Source organism: Barbatula barbatula (genome assembly GCF_947034865.1).
Source record: "Barbatula barbatula genome assembly, chromosome: 16".
NCBI classification, from domain to species: domain Eukaryota; kingdom Metazoa; phylum Chordata; class Actinopteri; order Cypriniformes; family Nemacheilidae; genus Barbatula; species Barbatula barbatula.
The window spans coordinates 21,505,196-21,529,112 of NC_136779.1; the positions used below are offsets into that span (position 1 = coordinate 21,505,196).

Here is a 23,917-nt window from a genome sequence, read left to right on the forward strand (position 1 = left end):
ATGAAAATGAAAAACCTGCTCATAGCTCTTTGTTCTGTAGAACACAAAAGAAGATATTTTGAGAAATGTGTCAGTGGTTTTATGGTAATACAATTGAAGTGAATGGGTGTTGTTTTGTATCAACATCCCAAAAAATATATTTTTGTGTTGTGCAGAAGAAAAAAGTTTTGGAAAGACGTGAGGGTGAAGAAATAATAAGAAAATGATTTTCTTGTTTTCTGTTTATTTGGCTCCACGTTTATGAACAGTCTAGGTTTGTACAGCTTGTTTAAAACACTTATAAAACCGATATAATAGATTAAATAATGCATCTGTTTTATGTGTATTATCCAGCTTAGGTTGCAAATGACATCACAGTATGTGAAGGATAATTGACAGCAGACAGAGGTGAACATCTAATGTATACATCAAATGGAAATGAAACCTAATGTACATCAGTCAATTACTGCATGAAAATGTATGTATTATGTATTATTCATGTTAACCATGTGTAGAAATAATTCACTACTACCCTTTGTGTTTTATATTACCTCTGACATGTCACATTGACATCGTTTTTTTACAACGTGGTTGTTATTTTCGAAAAGCACTTTTTCAAAGTGACATTAAAGTTGTCATGAAGCGGAAGTAACGATCGTATTCTTTACCGCATTATGCTGTATATCTGGGTGAAACGGCATCTTAAATGAGAGAAAATGGAGGGCAGGACTAAATTTCCCACATCAAGAAACTGATTGGATTGTTGGAGGCAGATTTGAAAGCGAGTTTGCAGTCAATGGTGGAGGATTATTCCCCAGCGGACTTGTCCTCGGCACCCACCCATGATGAAACATGAGCCCATTCTTCATGACAGGAAGTGATGCGAAGTTTGTTCCAAGGGGAGGGCAGTTTTTTTTATTAAAGATTATGAAGGCACATGAATAAATGAATAAAAAAGTTAGGGATGCACTAGGGGTTGACGAGACCCACGAGGCTGGGTTCACGAGAACGAGACGAGATTTAAAGAATTTTTCTCAATGATGAAATATAAAGGGAACAATAGTCTTTTATTCATTATAAAAAACAAAATGCAAAAAAATTGACATTATAAAATGAACTTGTACTTTATGAAACAAATACAACATGCATTTTAACAATATGTAAACACTGTAAAATGTTTTGTCACAAACTCAACTGACAGGCAGTACTTGCACAAAAAATATGCTTGGTTTTTTTAACTATATGCTTTGGTATAGTGCTCGACTAGTTTATGATTTCATGCCAGCTTTAAATATTTGCAAATCGAGGCTAGAGATCAGTCTGCTGTTTTTGATCAATTTCATGAGAATACCACCTCAACCTTTTCTTTCTCCATCCAAACTGCCCAATTTCTCATAAACACCATCCCTGACCATTTCAAAAGAGCATGTCCTCCTTACATAAGTGGATTCACTCTTTATCTGACCAGCTCTGTGTTTGAAGTGAAAAAAATGAGAACGAGTAATTGACTTGCTAAGTGTTATCAAGCATCGTTCATCCAGGTTGCCATGGCAATAAGCTCCCGTATCCTCAACTGGCAGCGCAGCGCACTGTGCGTCCAATTACAGGAGCTTTCAAGGTCTTTCAGCCTCATTGTTGCTTTTCTGAGATTCTTATTTTTCTCCTAAGACATTAACCTTTCCTCAATGCTGACATGTGCATGTTTCGTCATGTCATTACGCACACCCAAATGAAATGCCCTCAAGGTTTCTTCATGCCCCTTGTGTAGCGGGCACTTGAGTTCAGCTCTGAACATCTGGCACTGAATTTATTTACGGCTCGCTGTTCAACAGCGTTTGGCGGTGGCAGGAAAGCTGGGTCAATGGTTTCTGAGGAAGACCACAGACAACGGCTGTAATGAGTTTCCAGGAGGTTGAATTGCTGTGCCGGTCATATAACGGTGAAATAACGGCTGATCCCTGCAGAGCGAGAAGGTGTCCGTCACGTCACTGATGAGACTCTTTCTCAATAACTGACATTTCTGCTGTTATAGTGTGTCTTTGTCCCGGGTACGTGCGCATTGAGTAACAAAACAATCTTTAATGTACCTTGTGATACATTCTGCTGAGTGTTTTACCTTTCATGTGTTCATTTATATATTATGTGTATGATTGAACCTCTGTTGTGAGGCTCTAAAAACTAAACGTAGTGATGAATGAAAGGCTCATCCAACGACTGGTCAGTGTTGCGTATCATAAACAGGGTGAGCACCTTTCTCTTTTAGGACAAAATCAACAAGCAGTGCCATAAATCCTACTAGATTCAAAACTGTAAGCGATTCTCTCACTAATATAAAAATGTTATTGACGTGTATTGAGGTACAATAAGAGACCAGTCAGTTGGTCTAAGTGAAGATCTGTTCTTCATGTTGGTTTATGTTCTCCTTTTGTCTCTCTTCTCTCCAGATTGATCATGTCATACCTGACGTGAATGCTGCAGTCTTTTTCCTGCACCCATCCAGAAAGCTGCTCGCCGGTGTGGTGTCATGGCCGTGCGTCTCTCAGGAGCGGATTAGATTCTGGGCTTGTTCTCATAGAAGCAGCATTGCAGCTCATCTGAGCGGAGCCCTGCTGGAGGCAACGGCCGCTCTCGGATCCCGCAGTTCTCTGCCCAACTTCACCACTGGCTCTACGGGTCGAGCTATGTTGAAAGGTAAGTTTATCGTTTAAGATTTGAATAAATCGCAATTGGTTTCCAGGGTATTATGCATTTGTTTAGTCTGGATATAATCCTCTAAACCAGTGGTCACCAACCTTTTTGAGCCCCAGATCCCAGACCTTGGACTTGATGAAGGCAAGATCTACCAGTCAAAAAGTTCAAAAATACAAATTCAAGGACTGTAATTCAAACGACAGCTTGACATTAAAGATGGGGTTACATGCGATTTCATCCATTCTGACTTCTTAACACTGTTAAACGTGCTGGGTTCTCATGCTTAACATGGTCAACTTGTTAAAAAATGAGTGTATGACGTAGTATTTCTGTGCTCGATACGTTTTTTATACGTCTGGTCTGAAATGCCGGACATTAACCGCACGAGGCAAGTCAAACTAAGTCGTGTGTTTGGTTGGCAATCGGCTCGTACGTGCATAATTTAAACAACAGGGATAATGCGATGAGGTGTAGTTTTGTGTTGATTTATCTTTGAGTTTTGGTATTATTTTTAAGTGTAGATGGAAATTTTATAAACAGGCCCTAATAATAATAACAACAACGTAAAGCATTCATTTAAAATCATTTATCTACTTATTTCGACCCGTCTAATAATGTCTTTGAAAAAATTTGGCTATTTTGTGAAACAGATAATGTAGTATGGAATATACAAAAAATAGGATGAGATAGTACTGAAAGCTGTGCAGTTTAACAGACCTGCGGATCATTCACAACTACAACAATGTGAAGACTAGCGACTGTTGTCTTTCACAAAAGCTCAACATCAAAATACATTTTGTGAGTGATCTCCGACATTGCAGAAACACTGAAGAGCGATCACGTGCAGTCGCCCACCACACTGCAATGCGATTAATGATAACGGTCGCATTAAAAACTCACGCAGGGAGTCATTATTTACACAGCCGTGAAAAGTGTCCTGCAGAACTGAAAAACATACAACCGCTGAATGATGAGAAAGAGATGCGCTTGCAAAACTGAACATTAATCAGGCACACATTTGTCCATTCGTTTCTCTATTAGTAACCTTCTTTCAGGATCGACAGGAAATGTCTTAATGATTGATGGGTTGGCCACCACTGCTCTAAATGAAAAAAATGCTTTTGACTTTGTTGGTTTCCTACAAACAAAAATGAAACCAAATATCTGTATTAGACGGAGCGCTTTTCATGAAGTGGTGGGGACAAAATTAGTTGTGGCAAGCAAACGGGATATTTTCCCACTGTATTATAACGCCTGTGTTTCAATGGATAAAAAGTCACAAAGGGACTTTCTGCTCTGGTGTGCACTGTATCTCTATAGCGTGTCTTCAATGTCTTTTGATTATAATAGATCATTCCCTAAAGATCTCTGACGTTTCTTTCCATCAGCGTCCAGTTCTTCTCTTATGATTCACATAGTGTATCTGATGAGTGCCAGAAAAGGTACGGCTGTGTCTTTCTCCTGCAGGATACTGGTTTCTGTTGTGTATAAGAATGACCTTGCTGCTGTGCATTTTGAGGTTACTGATGGAAATCTCCCCGTCTCCTCCATCAGGTGCTGTGTGAGCATCGCAGAGAACAGTGTGACTTCTGCCTCTTTGCACCGTCTCCCAGCTTACATTTACATTTAGGCATGTGGTAGAGACTTTTATCCAAAGCAACTTGCATTGAATTATCCTATATGTTTTACATTGGTATCTGTGCAACGCAATGCTCTTACCACTGAGCTGCTCCACTTCAATAATTCGATTTTGGCCACATTATCTTCTCGCCTGGCTCTCATCCGTTTTAAGCATAACCTGACAGTCTTTCGTGATAGTTGGCAAAGCGTATCTGTAAAGCAATCCGTATGACTCTAAACTTTTGGCCGGGTTCCAGCTGACAGGATGACTGCGTGAGAGTCGGTGACCCTACAAATACATCAGCATTATTTTACTCTGATGAGCCGTGGGACGTCTATCAAATAAACGTTCTCACTGGTTTGGGGCTCTGTAAAGATGTTCTGTACACACAAGATTGGTTTGGTACAATGTGCAAGTTAGAACATTTGATGGGTTGATTCACTTGCTTATCGTACGTCCTGAGAACCGCAGGTTTAGTACAAAAAATGTTGACAAATTGTAAAATGCTCCTGGGCAAGTGTTATGACATGCGGCGTGGTTGCGCTTCAGGGAACCCGAGCTCTGATCCTATCTCGTGGTCCATTCCCGATTCTCCTTCTCTCTTCCACTACGCTTCTGTCATCTCTCGTGCTGTGCAAAATCAAATAATACACAAAATATATCATTTTTCATAAGTTGCTTTGAATAAAAGCATCTGCTAGATGAATATATGCAATATGAATGTAATACAGTACATTTGTAAATTGGAATCAAATAAAATATTCATTTAGAAACTTAGAAAAATCTTGCCATAGCAATAAAGAGACGGTTAAATTGAGGCAGTAAATTATTAACTGAAAGTAAACTAAAATAAATGAAACCTAGCAATATGAACAAATAAATAGATGATATTTTTTATAGTAAAAATATGAATATAATTCTAAAACAAAAGATAACAACTTAAAATAATTCCAAGCACACATTTTCTGAAGAGCTCAGTAGTGTTTTATTAGGAATATTTTAGGAGTTGTTGGTTTCTTTCAGGTCCTGCAGTCACCGAGTACACCTCCCTTTGAGGCTGGAGTGTCAATAGATCCGGCTCTCAGATTTCTCTCTCATCTTGCTATTAAAAGAGGTTCATATAATGTGCATCCACAGGGAGTCGCCTTCAATAGTGTAGCCCTCTGCCAAACACCTGCTTGTACCTGAACGTTTGATGAAGTTTCAAAAGAGCCACTCAAGAAGATGCGGTGATGAATGAAGCAGGACAGGAATAGGTCGCGTGTGACGGCAAGGATTCAAACCCGAGACCTTCAGGGATCTGCCCGTGTGTTGTTTATATAGAGCTGAGATCAGGGGCATCTGGTGACTCACGTCTCGTGTTGTGACTGTGAAAGACAAGCCGAGACCTTCCTGTGTGTTTTGTAGTGTTAGACAACACTAATGCTTTTGTGCTCATACAATGGTATCGCGTGATTGTTCTTCGAAATATCTTCTTTTGTGTTTTGCGGAAGTAAGGAAGGAAATGATTCAATTAAAGCTGCAAATGGATTGAATTGTTAACAGCTTTATAAAGAGTTTATTTTGGATCTCACACACTTGTACGATCGTCGGTTGTTCTCTTAAATGAGATCTTGATCAGCGTGTACCGGGAAGTCTAACGATGGCTACGATCCAGCACGTACCCTGAGCATAAATCATTGTTCTCAGTGGACTCTGAGCCGGCGAGCTCTTCTCTAGCCTCCGTCTGCTCGAGTCTCTGTGCACTTAACACTATGTGTTCTTTCATCTGTTTCGTAACATGACCTGCCGGGAAGGGGCGGCCGATGGAGAGAGCGAGTGTTGATGAGAGAGAGAGAGAGAGAGAGAGGTTGGTGGTAGTAGAGAGCAGACAGCTGCAGTCAGAACAGGCGTCCGGCCGCCGGCACTATGAAGCACTCGCACTCACAGAGGATGAACTACAGACTGCGCAGTAAGTGACGTTTAACTTCTGTGCTGCCGCGGTAACCAGCGTGTGTGTGTCTTCAGGTACGCTGTATGTGACGGAGGAGAGATCTTTATATCACTTCATTTGTGATGTACTAGTGGGGTTAAAGACAAGCAGGTTTGGTGTGATGTAAGGACACGCATATCTGTTTGTATAGACAGTATTTCTTCGAAAAAGAGAGTTTACTGTACAAGAAAATGCATGGATGAAACCATCCACTCCAGTTCGTCTTGCTGCTTTCTAGTAATGTTTTGCTCATTGACAATAATAACTGAACTGAACTATAAGTGTTATATAAACTGTTGATTTGCTTTGGCAGGGCTGTACGTGCACTTTTTTTTGCACGTAACTGGTGCTACAGAGGTTTAAGTTTTGAAGAACAGGCCAGACAGTTGTAGCACAAGTATAAACGTCTGTTATGTTCGAAAAAATATACGCTTAACAAATATTTAACGGGTTTGTAACGGGAAAAGCTAAATTATTTGGAAATGTTATGATACGATACTGTGTTTTTAATCTGGATGTTCTAGTTTACCAGACTTTTATTTTGCATTGTATGCGATCATTCCCGCAAAACAAGCAGGTGACATATATAGAAAGCCAGATCGCGCCTCCGCTATTTCTTTCCTGTTTACACATCGCGGATATCACATGACTCTAAATATGGACTAAATATTTATCCAAGTTTTATACGCAAAAACAACTCAAATAGCGGTGCACCACCTCACACAAGCGTGCGTCTCGATCTAAAACATTGGTAAATGTATTCTTAGCACAGGCAGATTTTCGCCTCGCACTGTACAGCCCTGTGCTTTGGTCTATTATTTTTCAGCTTGATGCAGATGTGTTTACAGTCTTGAGGATTATTGTTATTATCCGGTCATCTAGGTTTTTTTGTCTTGATTGCTTTGAATGTGAATGATATTGTCAACACATTAAGTTTAAGCACATCGAGTTTGATGGCACACGCATCTTCGGGTTTGTGAAAGAGATTTCTCATGTCTTTTGCGTTCAAGGCTACGTGAGATACTCATTTATTTTTAAATGAATCGAAACATGGTGTTCAAGGCTGTTCTGTCTGCAACTGTGCAGCGTTTTCTTGCTTTCAAACTGAGGACGTTTTAACATTTTGTTCTGCCTCGCATCTTTTTATATGTTTAATATATAAGGTAACGGGGACGTTGACGGACTACTTGTATTAAAAGGGGGCTGCGCTACATCCAAATGTACAGTAATGATCTTCAACTAGATATTTGATTAAACATATATTTCAAATGTTCAAAAGTCGTGAATGCATTTTGCAAATAATATTACAAAAGCCTCAACTTTACATGTGACGGTAAACGAGATGTTTCAATTTTAAAACGTTCTTTTGTGTTGTATTTTTCCTCTTTTACTGTTCAAGACTGCGAGTGTTTTGTCTTGTTTTTTGGTCCGTGTTGACAGTTACAGGTTAGTTATTTTAGAGAAGCGCTGTCATTCATTCTTCATAGCAGATGTGATATGAGCGACATTATAAGTCTGTTTTACTGGCTGTAAATCAAGCGTTTCTGCTGTTGGCTGGTCGTAACCTCACTGTTCATAAGTCTTGATCTGCATTAGTCTTCAGTTGAAAGTGTGTTTTATGTAAACATGTACACGTGTTCTCATCACAGCTGATTTTGGCGAGAAGTGCACCTCTGCGATTCAATTACAGGACCTCAAACAAGTGCGGCAGGGGTGGGGATTGATAATCAATTCCAATTCTAGAATCGGAATCAAAAGATTAGGAATCGGATAATTGAAATAAAATGAATTTTGAAATGATGAATTGATGAAAATGTAACCTTATCTGTGCACATTTTCAGAAATGTTCACGTGTTTTACTTGTATCATAAAAGCCCTGAAAATGAACCTTATTTTTTACTATAGCAACCATACTTTAAAGGGGTAGTTCACTTAAAAATGTCCCCCCTTTTTTTTATTCGTACTACGGAACGTCATTGGGGGTAAATTGTGACTTGAACTACACCGGTTTATGGAAGGATTTTGCAGACTAAATGAAAAAGGACTTTCAAACTGTATTTGCAAACGCGTTTTTTTGATTCGCTTCATGTCAAAATTATGACATAATTCAAACGCAGATGCAAGCCGTTTGCATTTTCACGAAACGTAAAGTGTCTGCCAAATTTCGAAAGGAAAAGCAAAGTGTATTTGCAAATTAATAACCTCTGTTATACGAATTACGACAAGTCATGTGCAAGTCATTCACAGCTAATGAAGTCTATTCACATCCCTTCATGTGCTTCAAAAGATGTCTGGAGGGGAGATGCACGCGCTGTTTAATGACATGCTTGTGGACATCTCATAAACCCACCTCAACATGATCAGTTTGGCTCACGTTCTACAGCTTTTAAACGATCAGACTTTGTCCCAAAACCAAGTGATGTCTCTCCAGACAGCATCATTACACCTTAAGTAAAACACGCCACGCCATCCTATCAGAGCGCTTCAGACAGGACACACATTTCAAGCGTGTCTTTCCTCCTCCCATTCCACCGGTCGCCATGACGCCACATCGCAGCCTCTGACACTGACGCTGTCCAGACCAGCATGATTCAGAGTATTTATTTAAGTTTTGCTAGACTAGCTCTCGAGCGCCAGCCTGGCATACGTTTTCCGATGCTAATCTCATGCGAGCAAACAGTGGAGATATGTAAATACCGGGAGAGAGAGCGACTCCAGAGACTTCATCCGATGGTTCATCACTGTCACAGTTTATGTGCTGTTGTAGACACGTGTTTTAACTTCTCGTCACGGTGTAATTATTACTGTATATACTGTTCTTTATTATGATGGGATTCTGGGTGAACGCGGTTATCTCCGGCCTGGATGTGTGGCAATAACTGCCAGCGGTCGTTTGCAGCAGTTGGATGTTGAGGTTGGGTCTGAGTGTTAGCGGATCTTAATGTGTCTCTCTCTGACTCGGTCTCTCAGAGCGGCAGATGTGCAGCTCCATGGCAAACTCCAGCATCCTCCCGTCTGTGGTGACGGGCATCAGCAAGGAGCTCGCTGACCTGCGGCACCTCATCCAGTTCCCGGAGGAGATCGCCACCATCCTGACGGAACAGGAGCAGCAGCTGTACCAGCGCGTCTTTCCTCTCGACTACCTCAGCTTCCTTACAAAAGACCTGAGCAGCCCCGAGTGTCACAAACGCCACCCGCACCTGAAGGCATCCCTGTCGGCCCCCACCATGACCACACAGAACGACCTCCACAACACCGTGGAAGACCTCGTCACGAGATTCAATGAGGTAAACGGCATTTGGTTGATCTCTGATTTTGAATGCTATCGTTTTAAATGCGTTTCAGTTGGGATCTGTTGACAGTGTGTTGAGGGACGTGACTCGTGTCTGTTCTGTTGCTGGTTCTGAATTAAGTTCATAATCACTAGAGATGTTTTTTTACTGCAGTTTATTTCTGCTCTCTGGAATACTTGATCCTGATTGGTCGGCAGTGATATTTCAAGGTGGAATTATTCCCAGATAATAACCGCTGAAACTGATAACACAGGGTCATTTGGGTACTGTGAGTCATCTTGATCAGTGCGTTTTCATACGAATAAAGTCAATATACAGTATAAATACTTACAAATCTCTGATTATATTTACAACCGCTGAAAAATGCATTATTTATAGAGGTCGATACAGTCCAGTGTTTGTTTAATTTCAACAAAATCAAACCTCAGGAGTGACATAAAAATCCTTGTAGAAATGTTCTAAATACATGTAGAAATATGTTATATTGTTTAAAAGTGAATCTTGTTTTCTCTGCAGTTTTTGAGTTATTTTCACCTGATTCTCCAGGTTTCATTTTCTGCAGATAAAGGCAAACGGGACATAATCCACTTTCTGAATATGTGACATTTTTGCGTTTTACGTCCAAAATAGTTTAACCCACACTGACAAAGAGACAGTGCGTTATTTTCTCAACACCAAAACCATCTGATGCTCGCGACAACCATGACATCATCCATCATGCATTCTGTGAACTAAGAATATTTCTCCCACATTTCAAATTAAAATATTGTTTCTAGTTCATTTTCGAGCAGAGATATGGTCACGTGAATAACACTTAGCGATGCAGATTAGCGATGTTCATATTGACCTTCACTTCACGCTGACTAAAACTCGTGCCATCTGAAATCAGTCTGAGACTCTTCTCACATAAAGTTTGTCTCTTTAACTTTTACACATCTGATTAAGAGAAAGTAGATCAGAGGCGTCAGTGTGAACCATTACATAACAGAAATATGTCACATCCCCTTGAGATGATGATGATCCCAGCGTCCTTTGGTTTGTTCTCTTTATCCCCGTGCTACCCGTGGACTCATTCCCAGACCAACATCGTCTTGTGTTATTTTTGTCTTTGTTGTGGTCATTTGTTTGCGGTTGTCGAACAGACGTGTGACAGCGGGTCTCTTTGAAGCGTGCTGTGTCGCTGCAGTGTTTTTAAGGTGTCAGATCTGCCGTGTGCGCTCAGGAAGAGTGTGACCGACCCCTTGCATTAAACGCACCCGACGGCCCCGGCAGAACTGTTTATGTAACTGACTGGCTTTCTGAGAGATGTTGTAAGCTACAACACGCCATCGCGTAAATATTTGTGCTTAAACCGATTGCTGCTATGAGAGACGGCCAGATTGTGGGACTTTGTTTAAGGGTAAATACTGTTCCTTATTTTTAAACTGAAGACTTGTTTGTTTGTGTGTCGTTTACTAGACCTGAACTGTAGTAGCAACAAACACAACATTCAGAGAGATGGTGTAAGAACATTACTGTTAAAGGGACAGTCCACTCAAAAATGAAAATTCTGCCATGAATTACTCGCCCAAGTAGTCCCAAACCGGTATACATTTATTTGATCTGTTGAACACAAAGAAAGATACAAAATGTTAGCTCTGACATTTCTGCCCCAGAGTACAGAGACCGTCTGTGCTTGTTGTCGGGATGTTCCAATCTTCTGATATTTTTTTAAAGAGAGTTCACCCAAAAATGAAAATTCTGGGTTGTGTTAATTAACCACTAAATAGTTAATTCATGAAATTAAATGATTTACCTTCATTTACATTTTCAGTTAATTATTTTACTTATGATGAACTTGAATGACATACTGTATAGACCACTTTGGCAAATGTCAACAACACTGGTCCAGATTCAGAAGAACTTCTCGTTTCAGTTTTTAAAAACAAAACAAACAGAACATTTATAACCGAATCAAAATGTCTTTAAGATTTTATTATATTTGTAGGATTTAAAAATAAAATAAATGAAATGTTCCTGGACCAGTTTGTCGAAGTACTTTCTCTGTATGAACTTTACTTTACGTTTTTGAAACTCCTATGGTTTATGTATTGCAACTGTAATGTTTACGTTCAAGTTATTTAATTCCATGTGATTAAGGTTCCTACAAATGAACTAGTGTTGAGTAATGATTCGCATAAGAATTAGTATCTAAACACAATGTTGACAATGTAATTTGTAATTAGTTACTTTTTCAACGTAACTTAACCAACAATGTCTCTTGCCACGGCTGTTCTCATTTGTGGTACAGAGATTTCTCCTGATACTGAACTTGTTCTTATATGACTACTGTTCACTCCGCTGTCTGATTTCATCACTCGCGTAAACAGAGGGTCTTTAAAGATCAGGGGCCTCATTTATAAAACTTTGTGTAGGATTTGCGCCAGAAGGGGCGTACGGATGAAACATAGGATGTGCGTACGCAGAGAAATATTCAGATTTATAAAACCGTGCGCACGCACACCCTATACAGTTTTCCCTTAATAAATCACAATCAATTCTAAATGTAGCGCAGCTTTTGCGGCTTCATGTCACTCCCATAGTTGGCCATAAATAGTCTGTGAAACGCCCACAAGTTAATATTCATCGATTGCGAAATCATGGCAAACACAGAGAGGAAATAAAAGAAAACGTAACGTCACTCAATGTGAAGTAGAAGTTATCGTTGGCGAGGTGGAAAAGTGGAGAAAAATGTTGTTTGGAGGGCACAGTGTGGGCATTACTAATACCAAAAAAGGAGTTGAGTGGCAAAAGGTTGCAGATGCCGTAAATGCTGTAGCCTCAGAACCTCGGTCCGTGGGCGAAATAAAAAAGAAATGGTCGGACATCGTTTCTTCCATCTGCCGACATTTCTAATTTTACCCGTTTTTGTGCGTACGCCTGGGTTAGTGCTTGCGTGAAGGACCACACCAATTATTGCTTGGAGAGCGGCGTACGCCTCCTTTTGTGAGTACGCAACGTTTATAAATGAGTCCCCAGATCTGAGAAGTGAATCAGTATTGAATAAGGCCAGCCCTGACTGCTGTAGGCATGGTAGATCCTCGTGATCGTGTGTTGATGTGTGTTCATTGTGTGTTCAGGTGAGTTCATGGGTGACCTGGCTCATCCTCACTGCAGGCTCTATGGAGGAAAAGAGGGAGGTCTTCTCGCATCTCGTCCACGTGGCAAAATGCTGCTGGGACATGGGCAACTACAACGCCGTCATGGAGTTCCTGGCAGGTCTCAGGTATGATGTTAAGCCTTCGAGAGCATTTCTGTGTCCAAATAAATGTTGCCGTTGATAACAATGAAAAGTTTAAATATGATGGATGAGAGCTACAATAGTCATAACATAAAGGAGCAAAAGGAAGACTTAACAGAAAAATTAAACGTATGGTTTATTCCCTCAGGTCTCGTAAAGTGCTAAAGATGTGGCAGTTTATGGAGCAGGCCGACATTGAGACCATGCGTGGGCTGAAAGACGCCATGGCTCAACACGAGTCGTCCTCCGAGTACAAGAAAGTGGTAAACCGTGCACTCAACATCCCTGGATGCAAAGTGGTGCCGTTCTGCGGCGTCTTCCTGAAGGAACTCAGCGAAGCTCTCGACGGCGGTGCCAGCATTATCGGACTGAGTCCGTCTTTTGATTCTCAAGACGACTCTTTTGAGGTGAAGATAAATTACTGATAATTTTGTAATTTCCTGGTCAAATTGAATTGCCTTTTAAGGTTACAATAATAATCCCGAGACCATTTGGGCTGACTGGAGCAATAATTGTAATTAACATTTAATATGAGTACTGAATCGCTTCCTGGCTTTCTGAAAAGTCGATTAATCCAAACCGCGACAAAGACATTTAGTCACTCCGATGACTAATAAATCATTAAACCGAGGCTTTTAAACCCCCCAAATCCCTCAAGTCTATGGTTGGTCTTGTATTCTTTCTGTTTGCTGAAGTTCTCCGCACGTCCCACAGTTTATCGCAGACTATAACGGCCAGCAGCGTTTCCTGGAGAGGGCCGGAAGTGATGGACTGCACAACTCGGACAAGGAGACGACGGTCAGTAACATTCTGCAGACGATCCGCAGCTGTAATCGAAGCCTGGAGACGGAGGAGCCCGAGGAGAGGCCTCCGGAGAGCAACATCTGTCCAAAGAATTCCTTCAAAGACAAGATCAGAAACCAGTGAGTGTCTCTCACAAAAACATTTGTAAACCGTCCAAAAGTCATTTTGCCACATTTCCCTGTGTCGACCAATATGGTATAGAGAAAATCTTATATTGTGACAGGACTAAAAGAGAGCGAAAGAATAAAGTGCTTTGGGTTTTTCCAAACCTTTTGGAAAAGACTGGCATGTTCCACATCTGTTTATTCATGTTATGTCATGTTCAGAGCATTAGAGGTTGTGAGCTCTGTTAGTTCTCAAAGCTGTGGCTGGTTTGTCATCTGGAGGAAGGTGCTCATGTCGGTTGTTAATACTGTCTCTGGAAGATCTCTGGAGAATATCAGCGTTTGTCTTCGCAGACCTGTACAACCTGGCTTTGATATATCTCTGTATAGCTTTACTTTTCTCCTCAGCGTCTAAGGAATATCTCATATGTGCTCAACGCAATGCCGCTAATGTATAAAAATCGAGCGTGCTGTGTTCGGGCACAGAAATGCATTTGACCATGTGACCCCGGGTTCTGTCGTTTCTCAAACAACTGCCGTCTTTCCCTTCCGTTCTCTTCAAGGAAAGCCCCGACATCAGACCGTGTCCTGTAAGTTGCTGGAATGTTTCACGGGTTAAACTAACAGGACTGGTTTCTATGTTACATGCAGTGTTCCTGCTTTTGACTTGCAGACCCCCAGACCAATATTAAACCTAAACAAAGACACATCTAGATCAAGACATTATGGTCTTAAAACCACGTTCAGTTGGTCTTGAGAGCTCAAATAGATGGTGCACTTCAAAATCACATGTTCCAAGTAGCCCCTGCTGCGAAAGTAACATGGCCTCTGTGAGACACTGAGCAATTTCTCAGGAAGAGTTCTGTTTAATACATCACTTGATTCTGATCTCTGTTTCACCTCTTTTAAATGTTCCTCGTGTCACTTCTGCAGGTTTTTGGTAGGGGACCTCACCGATTCTGAAGGGGACCCACTTGAGCTGGTGAAGGACGTAGACATCCAGGCCGCCGAGGAGGTCCACGGTCCCTTTAGTCACGGCACGGAGCTCATCCCGTGGTACGTGCTCTCGCTGCAGCCGGATCTTCACCAGTTCCTCTTTCAGGGAGCGACGGTCATCCGCTACGACCCAGAGAGCCACCTCACGGCCCGCTGCCATCTGCGTCTGCAGCCCGATAACTGTTTCCTTACCTGGTCCAAACCCAACCGCATCAGCGTCCTGACCGGAAGATCTAGAGGCTTCGGGGGACATCCACCATCCCCAGACCACTTACCTCTGGGTCAACCTGTGCACTGCGGACTGTACGACGGGCTCCTGGACCTGAACGTGGTGAAGGCCGTGTTTATGGGTCACCCTGCGGTGGACGTTAACGCTGTGTGCCTGCAGCACAAACTGTGCAACATGAACGCCGGTGAGAATGCTTTGACGCTGCTCTATGGACTTCACACCACAGACAACAGACTGCTTCACTTTGTGGCGCCCAAACACACGGCAAACATGCTTTACAGGGGCCTTCAGGAACTGCTCGTAGCCATCAGGAAGATCAGAAGCTTTCCAGACCAGAGGCTGCAGTGGCTACGCAGACAGTACGTCAGCCTATATCAGGTACAGTAAATGTCATTGACAGTTTATGGTTGTCTAGTTGTCTCTACGTCTGTTTGTCACAGACTGCCTAATGCTATTTCCCATTTTGCATAACTTGGCTAAATTGAAATTGAACTGAATTCTCCTACAGCGGAATTCCAGTCATTGTTGTGTGATCTTATTATCTGTGGGGGTAATATTGCTTTAAAAATGTGTTTGTAGGAGGACAATAAATTTGAAGGTCCCACACTGGCCCAGGCCATCGAGCTGTTCGGCGGCCGGCGCTGGAATATGGGCACCAGCAGCGTCGGATCTGCCAGCAACAAGAGTGCTGAGAAGAACTCCGTGCAGAAAAACAGTCCGCTGGGCATTAACTCCAACATTAAAAAGAAGAAGAAAGCTTTAGTGAGGGTGAGGACATGAAGATCACGAGCTAACACGCTTTGTTTTGACACGGCTGTCACTCACGTGGGTTCTGTTCACAGGGGGACAGCGGAGACGGTACTGATGATGAGATGATCTCACGCAAGACCAGGAGCTGTAAAGAATCTTTAGGAAGGAGAGAGTCAGACCCATCAGAAAGTATAGAGCCGGAGGAAACTGGTGAGAAATACGGATCACTCAGACTTTAGACGTGATAGAGGAATGTTAAGAGCTGGTTTAGCAACACATTTTTCTGAATAACAAAAATGAAAAGAGGTCAGACGCACAATGTCTTCTGTGATGTTTCAGTAGAGGACTGCATTTCCCTCGGCCTTCCCGGACCCTTTTCCTTATCTAACAGTAAAAGCCAGTCTCCCGGAAGCTCCTCTTCCTCTGCATCGTCCTCGGGATCCTTCAGCGCAAACACCTGCACCCCACCACATCCCCATTCCTCCCCCAGCCTGCCCTGCAGCGCCAAAGGGCAACAGGGGTAAGACATCATTTACTCTGTTTGAATTAATGCTGTACTATAACGATGGAAACTACAAGTTCACAAGATTATGAAAATTCTCTTTCTGTTGCATCCCAGATGTATATGATTTCCTTTCTTCAGTTGAATGATTTAAATGAAATTTTATTATGTTATATTATGTTAACATAGTAAATGTCTGTGAACTGTGCATATTATTGGTGTATTTATAAAAATATACACATGCTTATACATCTACTGTATATATTTAGTAAATATCTGCAAGTGTATATTTATATATGATATAAATGATTTATAAATATGTGTTTATATTTTTTCTTAAATATACACATGCATGTGTATGTGTTTATAAATGCTGAATTAATAAGAAAAGTACACAGACATATATTCTATAAACACAAACTTTTATTGTGGACGTGATTAATCATTAAACCGTGTTGATGAATGTCTTCTTTAGCAAAATGATTAGTTTGTGAGAAACAATGATTCGTTGATTTAATTTTTATGTGTAATTGTTTAAAAATGGTAAAGTAGGCTTACACCGTGTCTACACGGCACGGCACGGTGGGACGCGGCAAAAGACAATAGAACTTCACATTTTCATAGAATTTGTGCTTTGGTTATGATGTGTCAATCATTTATGACTCAAAACATACTATACGTTGTACATTAAATTCAAAACAAAATTTTTGGCAGTACTCCTTGCTTTTGACTGGTTGTGCGTCATCTGAACGTTTTTTATCAGCAGCGTAATGTTTATCGTTAGATCTGGTTAAAATGTTGGTGTAATAACAGTAGTTTCTGGTGTTTGGTGGTGTAAGGGCCTGGAGCAGTCGAAGCTGGCACGGCCGGGGGAAAAGCTGCTTCAGGGGCTTTCAAGATCTCATGATCTCTGACAGCGTCATGAGCTTCATTGAGTTTGTGGAGCTCTTCAAGTCTTTCAGGTAAAACACACAATTCCTCAAACAAACTGCGTCTGTGCTTTAAAAAAAAAGAACGATTGTTGAAAATGTTCTCGTTTGGTTTTGCGTCCAGCATCCGAAGTCGCAAGGACTTGAAGGAGCTGTTCGACATGTACGCCGTCCCGTGCAGCCGCTCCGGTCCCGACTCGGTCCCTCTCTACACCACCCTGAGGATCGATGACAAACTTACAGGACACCAGCCGGACCTCGGTGTGCATCTGTCATTGTATTTGAATGTAATTGAGAAGTGACCAAACCTTTTACGATCCAATGTCTCTGCAGATCTGCTGACCCGAAACGGCTCTGATCTGGGCCTTTTCATCCGGACACGTCAGCAGATGTCCGACAACCAGAAGCAAATCTCAGACGCCATCGCCGCTGCCAGCATAGTGACCAATGGCACCGGGGTGGAGAATTCTTCACTGGGAGTGCTGGGACTCGCCATCTCGCAGTTAAATGACTTTCTGGTCAACTGTCAGGGGGAACATCTGACCTACGATGAGATCCTGAGCATCATACAGGTGAGTCGACCCACCTTCTGTATGTCTGTCAAGATTTAAATCAAGTTTTTTGTCTAGAACACGAGTTGAACGTTGACACAATCTTAAAGTTCTCATTGGTGGTCTCGGTTTACAGTCAACAACATGGACGGCTGATTCTTTCTTGATTCTTGATAGACAGTTGGATTTGTGAGACATCCACTGATATGCATGCAAGCGTAATAACATTTGATTTGTTTTTGTTTCTTTAGAAATTCGAGCCCTCCTCAAGTATGCGTCAGATGGGATGGATGTCCTTTGAAGGATTCGCCAGGTTTGGTTTTACTGAAACATGCTTGAGAAAATAATTTGGACAGGCGATTTCTCGAACATTACTCTAGAAATATTGATTTAAAGCGATGGTTCACCCAAAAATGTAAATGATTTCATCATATACTCACACTTATGACTTCTGCACAACACCAAAGAAGATATAGGAACGTTTTGTAACCAAACAACATTGAACCACATTGACTTCCATTATCTAAACACAAACCACCGACACATTTCTCAAAATATCTTCTATTGTGGTCCACTAAAGATAGTCAACTACAGGCTTTGAATGACAGAAGTTGTATTTTTGGGCATCAGAAAGTCCTCTTTAAAGCCAAACATCTGCTTCTCAAGGTTTCTGCTAGATAAGGACAACTTTGCCTGTAAAAACGAGGAGTCTCGAGTGAATGTGGAGGAGCTCCAGTATCCGCTGTCGTACTATTACATCGAGTCCTCTCATAACACATACCTCACGGGCCATCAGCTGAAGGGAGAGTCTTCGGTGGAGCTCTACAGTCAGGTACAGTACCTCCTCCAATGGCTTCTGTTTATCCTCACTGTCATCCAAGCCAAACCGCTCTGGATTCACCACGCACTTCATAAATAAACTTGACGTTCAGTGTTTCACATGCTGTGCCGTTGAAGTCACGTTCAGGTGAATGTAACGGCGGCCGGTGGTTGATTTACGGGTTCTGTCGCAGGTGTTGCTCCAGGGCTGTCGAAGCGTCGAGCTGGACTGTTGGGACGGAGATGACGGCATGCCTGTTATTTATCACGGACACACTCTCACAACTAAAATCCCCTTCAAGGTTAGCTTGGAAGTGAAGATGGAATTCACTGATGTGTTTCTTCAATCATCCTTTAATGATCTGCTTTTGTAGCATGTTTGCAGGTGTACTATTTGAAAGCCAAAAACACAACTGTCTTTGGTTCATGCATTGAGCTTTAAATAGTTGATTTACATTTAGTAATAGTTCGGGGCAGCAATAAGCGATATGTCATACAAAGAGCAATAGTACATTAGGTGCTAATACATAGAGACTAGTTTCAACAAAAGCTAGACCACTACGGCTTGGATTTAAGATGTTCTCTTTTACAGTTTTTGAAGCTTTCTTAATGGAGTTTTAGTAGAGAGGCATCGATGTCTAGGTCGGTATCGCTCAATAAAATCACATTGTCACACTATCAGCGCATAGTTTAAAAACAGCTGGTGATCAGGGCCGATATATCCCGTCAAACAAAAGAAGACCGGAAAATGCTAGGGATTTGTGAAAAATGTTAAGAAACATCACCGGTTTGATGTTCAATATTAATAATCATTAAATGAATCAATAACATTCATAAAGTTAGAAAATATTCATTTAATCTCCAGAATCCATATTGGCAGATATCACTCTGAATAATTGATCTGCCAACGGTATCGGTGGAGAAAGTCGGTATCTGTGCATCTCAAATTTGTTGTATTCCAGTTCATTTTAGCATTTGTTTTATTATCTACATTTTTTACTTAACAACATTTGGTTTACTTTTTAACTTATCTTCAGTGCCTTTTTTTTGCCAAGGCAATGTTTATCTTTCTTTTATTTAATAGTTGTATTTTATTTGAATAATGTGAACAGAAATGTAATTAATGATAGTAATAATAGTTGTAATAACCATTTAATAACCATGAACAGAACAGACATAAATAAATACCATGCTATAGTTTAGCATTTACAAAAGCAAACTGTAGTTAATTGCAGTATTCTATAGTAGTTACTGCGTTTTGTTAATGTACTGTATTCAGTATTCTGTAGTAACCTGTAGTGAATGCTGTCGTGTACTTTTACAGTTACCAAGGTACGGTAATGTTTGTATTTAATGTGTGTTTTCTTCTGTCGTGTAGGATGTTGTGGAAGCCATCAATCGCACAGCCTTTGTGAACTCAGACATGCCCGTCGTTCTGTCGATTGAAAACCACTGCTCGTTGCCACAGCAACGCAAGATGGCGGAGATCTTTAAGGTATCTTTTCATTCATACAGATGGGTTGTGACCCAAAAATGGGTTCTGAAAATCCAAACTACAACGTTTTGGTTCAGCTTCATCTGGCAACGTCGTGTGACGCTTTGATCTGCTTAGTCAACTACATGTTTGGTTCTCTACATGCTGTAAATCTGTGTTCTCAGCGTCATTTTGGGAAGGTTTTATTATTTCTGTCTTAGCCATGTTGAGATGTTTCCTGCATCACTCATTCTTGTTGTTATTTGTGTGTCCGTCAGACGGTGTTTGGAGAGAAACTGGTGACCAAGTTTCTGCTCGAGAGCGATTTTGCGGACGAGCCTCGTCTTCCGTCACCCCTGCAGCTCCGCGGGAAAATCCTTCTGAAAAACAAGAAGCTGAAAGCACATCAGGCTCCGGTGGACATCCTCAAACAGAAGGTACATGAGGAACTGATCTCTAAGCGCTTTAATGTTGGTTATTAACCTTGTTCAGTACATCACCTGAGCAAACTAATCCCGATGTGTACAAATCTTCATGTAATTACTCCCACGGAGACGGATTATATACTGCGTACAGTCCCATCCACATCAAAACAACTGCAGAAAAACCTGTAAGGAGATGTGTAGCGTGACCAATCAATCACACATGCTTTTCTCTGGCAGAAACGGATCAGTTTCAGATTAGAGGTCAATGACTTGTTGTGTTCTCAGGTTCTTTGTGGGTCTTGGCTAACAAGTTTTAAACATTAACTGTATAATGCAAGTACAGATATTAGTTCTTGGAGCATCTAAGGAAATGCTCTTCTGTTCATGTCTAAAGGCACATCAGCTGGCACACATGCAGGCTCAGGCCAACAGCAGCACGTCCAACGGCACAGCCAGCGGAAACAACGATGAAGAAGAAGAGGATGAAGACGAATATGACTACGATTATGAGTCGCTGTCAGACGGTACGTGTGTCTCGCAACTGTCCTGAACTTTATGTGAAGTGATACTTCACCCTAAAATGAACATTCTGTCATCAGAATTAAATGCAGAATATATGCTCGGTTACAGACATTCTTCCAAATATCTTCCTTTGTGTTCAGCAGAACAAAGACATTTATACAGGTTTGGAACGACCTGAGGAAGACTAAATGATGACAGAATTTTCATATTTCGGGGTGAACTGTCCATTTCATTGATTTGATGTTCACATGCAGGGATTTCACCCTTTCCACTTTAACAGAAAGAGCAACTCTTACTGAGGTCTTTTGTGAAAAAACTGAGACTGAAGATAAAACCTTGTTTGAGATTTCTGACATTGGCTAAACTGATGGTGTGAGTTTGGATACGTGGAGAACACTATCGGTGTAAACACGAGTAACCTTTTAGTTGTAGTGTCTGAATGTATTTTGTGCATACTAACACTTTCGAGATCTTTTATTGCTCACGCAAGATATCTCCTCCTTGTATTCTTCATTCTTCTGTCTTGTTTCATGTAGCTGATGTCCTCAATGCGTCTACTGCCTCTTACGGCCAGGAAGGTAAAACCCTGAGCGTGCGTGTGTGTGTTTGAACCGCTTGTGTGTGTCTGCTCTGATTGGATCGCTGGTGTTTGGAGGGAATAAATCGGTACTGATGTGTTTTGTAATGACGGCTGTCAGAGGTGGTGAGGGACGTTGAATCTGCTCGGTCACGAGAACGTGAACATATGGAGCGGTCAGACGGGCAGTTTGCCATGTAAACAAACCATCCCGAACTCGGACTCTGTCTTCCACGCTCTTGTTGTTTTGGAACGCTTGCGGCACTGGCTCGTCGATGGGGGAAAACAAAGCCATCTGCTTTCTCAGGCCTTGCGATGCTCTCGGTTAAGAGACTTTGTTCTTTCCCATACGGACTTCCCCAGAGACGCAGCCATGGGTTCTGCAGTACATCGAGTTTACCTTCAAATCATGCTGACGTCACACGGGTCATTCTGCAACTGATGGGGATTGACGTGAATCCTATTCTGCTATACTGATTTTCTCTTAAAGGCGCAATATGTACTTTTTTGTGCATTAAAATAACCAAACAACAGTAAAGGCAGTGCGGGGTTGTAGAAGACCCGTGTGTGCTTTGCAAAGTGCTGATCGAAAAAAAACCTTTTGGTTTTAATCTCTTGATGTGCTTTTTGTTTCGGTCAAATACATGAAATGTAAACGTTTCTTAATCTTTTCTTATCTGCAGACAATATTCTGGACGACAAACCAGAGAACAAGTCATCCACAGAGAAACTTCAGTACGAGTCCAACGACGAGATGCCCAAACGCTTTAAGAAAGCAGGAAGCAAAGGAAAGGTCCGTAACCAATAGACAAATGTGTCTCCGTGTGTTGAAGACGGACTGAATGGTCTAATGCTGCTTATTGGGTCTTGCAGATGTTTGATATGGAGTTAGGGGAGGAGTTTTATCTGCCCCAGAATGAGAAAGAGAGCAGACAGATCGCACAAGAGCTCTCAGACCTCATCATCTACTGTCAGGCCGTCAAATTCCCAGGTGCTCAAATTCACCACACCTGATGTTTCTCAGTGTTTGCTGGTGTTGAACATTATTGGCCAAAATTCATCAGTTACATCAAAAGTGAGACATCCGGTAGGTCTCACCTTTGCACACGAGCTGGCAAAGACTCCATGAAACTTTTCCAAAAACCAGTCAATGTAAAAAAAGCTTCTTGTCACCAAGAAATAGTTTGGAACTTACAAATTTAGAAATGAGGGCTGTTCAACGATTAATCGCATCCAGAATAAAAGTTTGTGTTTATGATATAACAATACACATGCATGTAGATATTTAAGGAAAACATAAAAACGAATAAATGTCAATAAAAGCATTTTCTAAGTATATACAGATACGTGTATGTGTTTTTGAATACAAAAAAAATAAATGTTTATTCTTGATGCGATTCATTGTTGAACAGCCCTATTCATAATCTGAACTTTATTTACGACTAGATTTTGTATCTGTCGACATGTTCAATGGCATCTCGGATAGTTGGGCTCTCTGTAGGTTAGCATCTTAAACGTCTTAAAGGGATAGTTCATCTCAAAATGGAAATACTTTCATCATTTACTGTCATTCTTGTCATTCCAAACCTGTATAAAGTTATTTTAAAACCTCTGATAACCAAACAACATTGACTTCCATTGTATGAACACAAAACCACAGAGGCATTTCTCAAAATATCTTCTTTTATGTTCACTAAAGAAAGAGTCAGATACAGGTTTGGAATAAGATGCGGGTGAATAAATCGACACATTATAAAACCTCACGTTAATATAAATAAACCATTGGATGTTATATTAGAACATAAAATTCATTATCCAGCACACGTGTGAACCGTCGAATTTGCTGACTTGGTAAAGTACGTCTGTTAAATGAGATTCAGGTGTTTGGCTCTGTTGGAAACTGGAATGGTCCCGGAGGTAAAGCTTGTATAAACAAGGACTCTTAAACTAGCGACTGCTGGAGAAATGTAAACCCTGCAGCGTGACCTCACATATGTGTTTGTTTGTGTTGCTGTGCGTGGGAATCAGGCCTCTCCACGCTCTCCCCGTCAGCCTCCGGCAGAGGAAAGGACCGAAAGAGCCGGAAGTCCATCTTTGGCAGCGCTCCGGCTCGCGGGAGCCCCGGGGAGCCTGTGACGTTGGTTCGAGCTCCAGGAAAAGGTATGAACGGCCGCGGGATGCAGAACACCCACTTCGAGGGCTCGTGGGAGAAATGCGCTCAAGTTTTCCATTTATTTTCATGTCCCTCGAAAGCACATAAAAATGCCTTTCTATGGCATACTTCCAGCGACTGGTGGTCTGAGAAAATGAGGATGAACAGCTTGAGCACAAGCACTTTGAGAGGGCAAGTGTCTCTACATGAGCTTCTTTGAAGTAAAAATCTACAAGAATGTGAACTG

General features: G+C 41.4%; 1 protein-coding gene across 5 annotated transcripts in view; it reads left to right on the top strand.

The window, feature by feature from the left end:
• plce1 (phospholipase C, epsilon 1) overlaps positions 1-23,917 on the top strand; it is a 60,910-nt gene that overhangs the window by 29,646 nt on the left and 7,347 nt on the right. Inside the window, exons 3-24 of one of the 5 annotated variants that reach the window (XM_079477196.1) lie at positions 2,424-2,670; positions 9,234-9,550; positions 12,676-12,821; positions 12,985-13,243; positions 13,551-13,759; positions 14,678-15,347; positions 15,549-15,737; positions 15,812-15,929; positions 16,059-16,239; positions 17,061-17,183; positions 17,275-17,411; positions 17,484-17,722; positions 17,953-18,014; positions 18,368-18,533; positions 18,715-18,822; positions 19,899-20,015; positions 20,273-20,431; positions 20,814-20,943; positions 21,478-21,519; positions 22,202-22,311; positions 22,392-22,509; positions 23,547-23,678. In XM_079477196.1, coding sequence (XP_079333322.1) covers positions 2,424-2,670; positions 9,234-9,550; positions 12,676-12,821; positions 12,985-13,243; positions 13,551-13,759; positions 14,678-15,347; positions 15,549-15,737; positions 15,812-15,929; positions 16,059-16,239; positions 17,061-17,183; positions 17,275-17,411; positions 17,484-17,722; positions 17,953-18,014; positions 18,368-18,533; positions 18,715-18,822; positions 19,899-20,015; positions 20,273-20,431; positions 20,814-20,943; positions 21,478-21,519; positions 22,202-22,311; positions 22,392-22,509; positions 23,547-23,678 — 3,979 coding nt within the window. Of the gene's footprint in view, positions 1-2,423; positions 2,671-6,133; positions 6,243-9,233; positions 9,551-12,675; positions 12,822-12,984; positions 13,244-13,550; positions 13,760-14,677; positions 15,348-15,548; positions 15,738-15,811; positions 15,930-16,058; positions 16,240-17,060; positions 17,184-17,274; positions 17,412-17,483; positions 17,723-17,952; positions 18,015-18,367; positions 18,534-18,714; positions 18,823-19,898; positions 20,016-20,272; positions 20,432-20,813; positions 20,944-21,477; positions 21,520-22,201; positions 22,312-22,391; positions 22,510-23,546; positions 23,679-23,917 lie in introns of those variants that run through there. The other 4 variants (XM_079477197.1, XM_079477200.1, XM_079477198.1 and 1 more) reach the window with 4 other exon arrangements.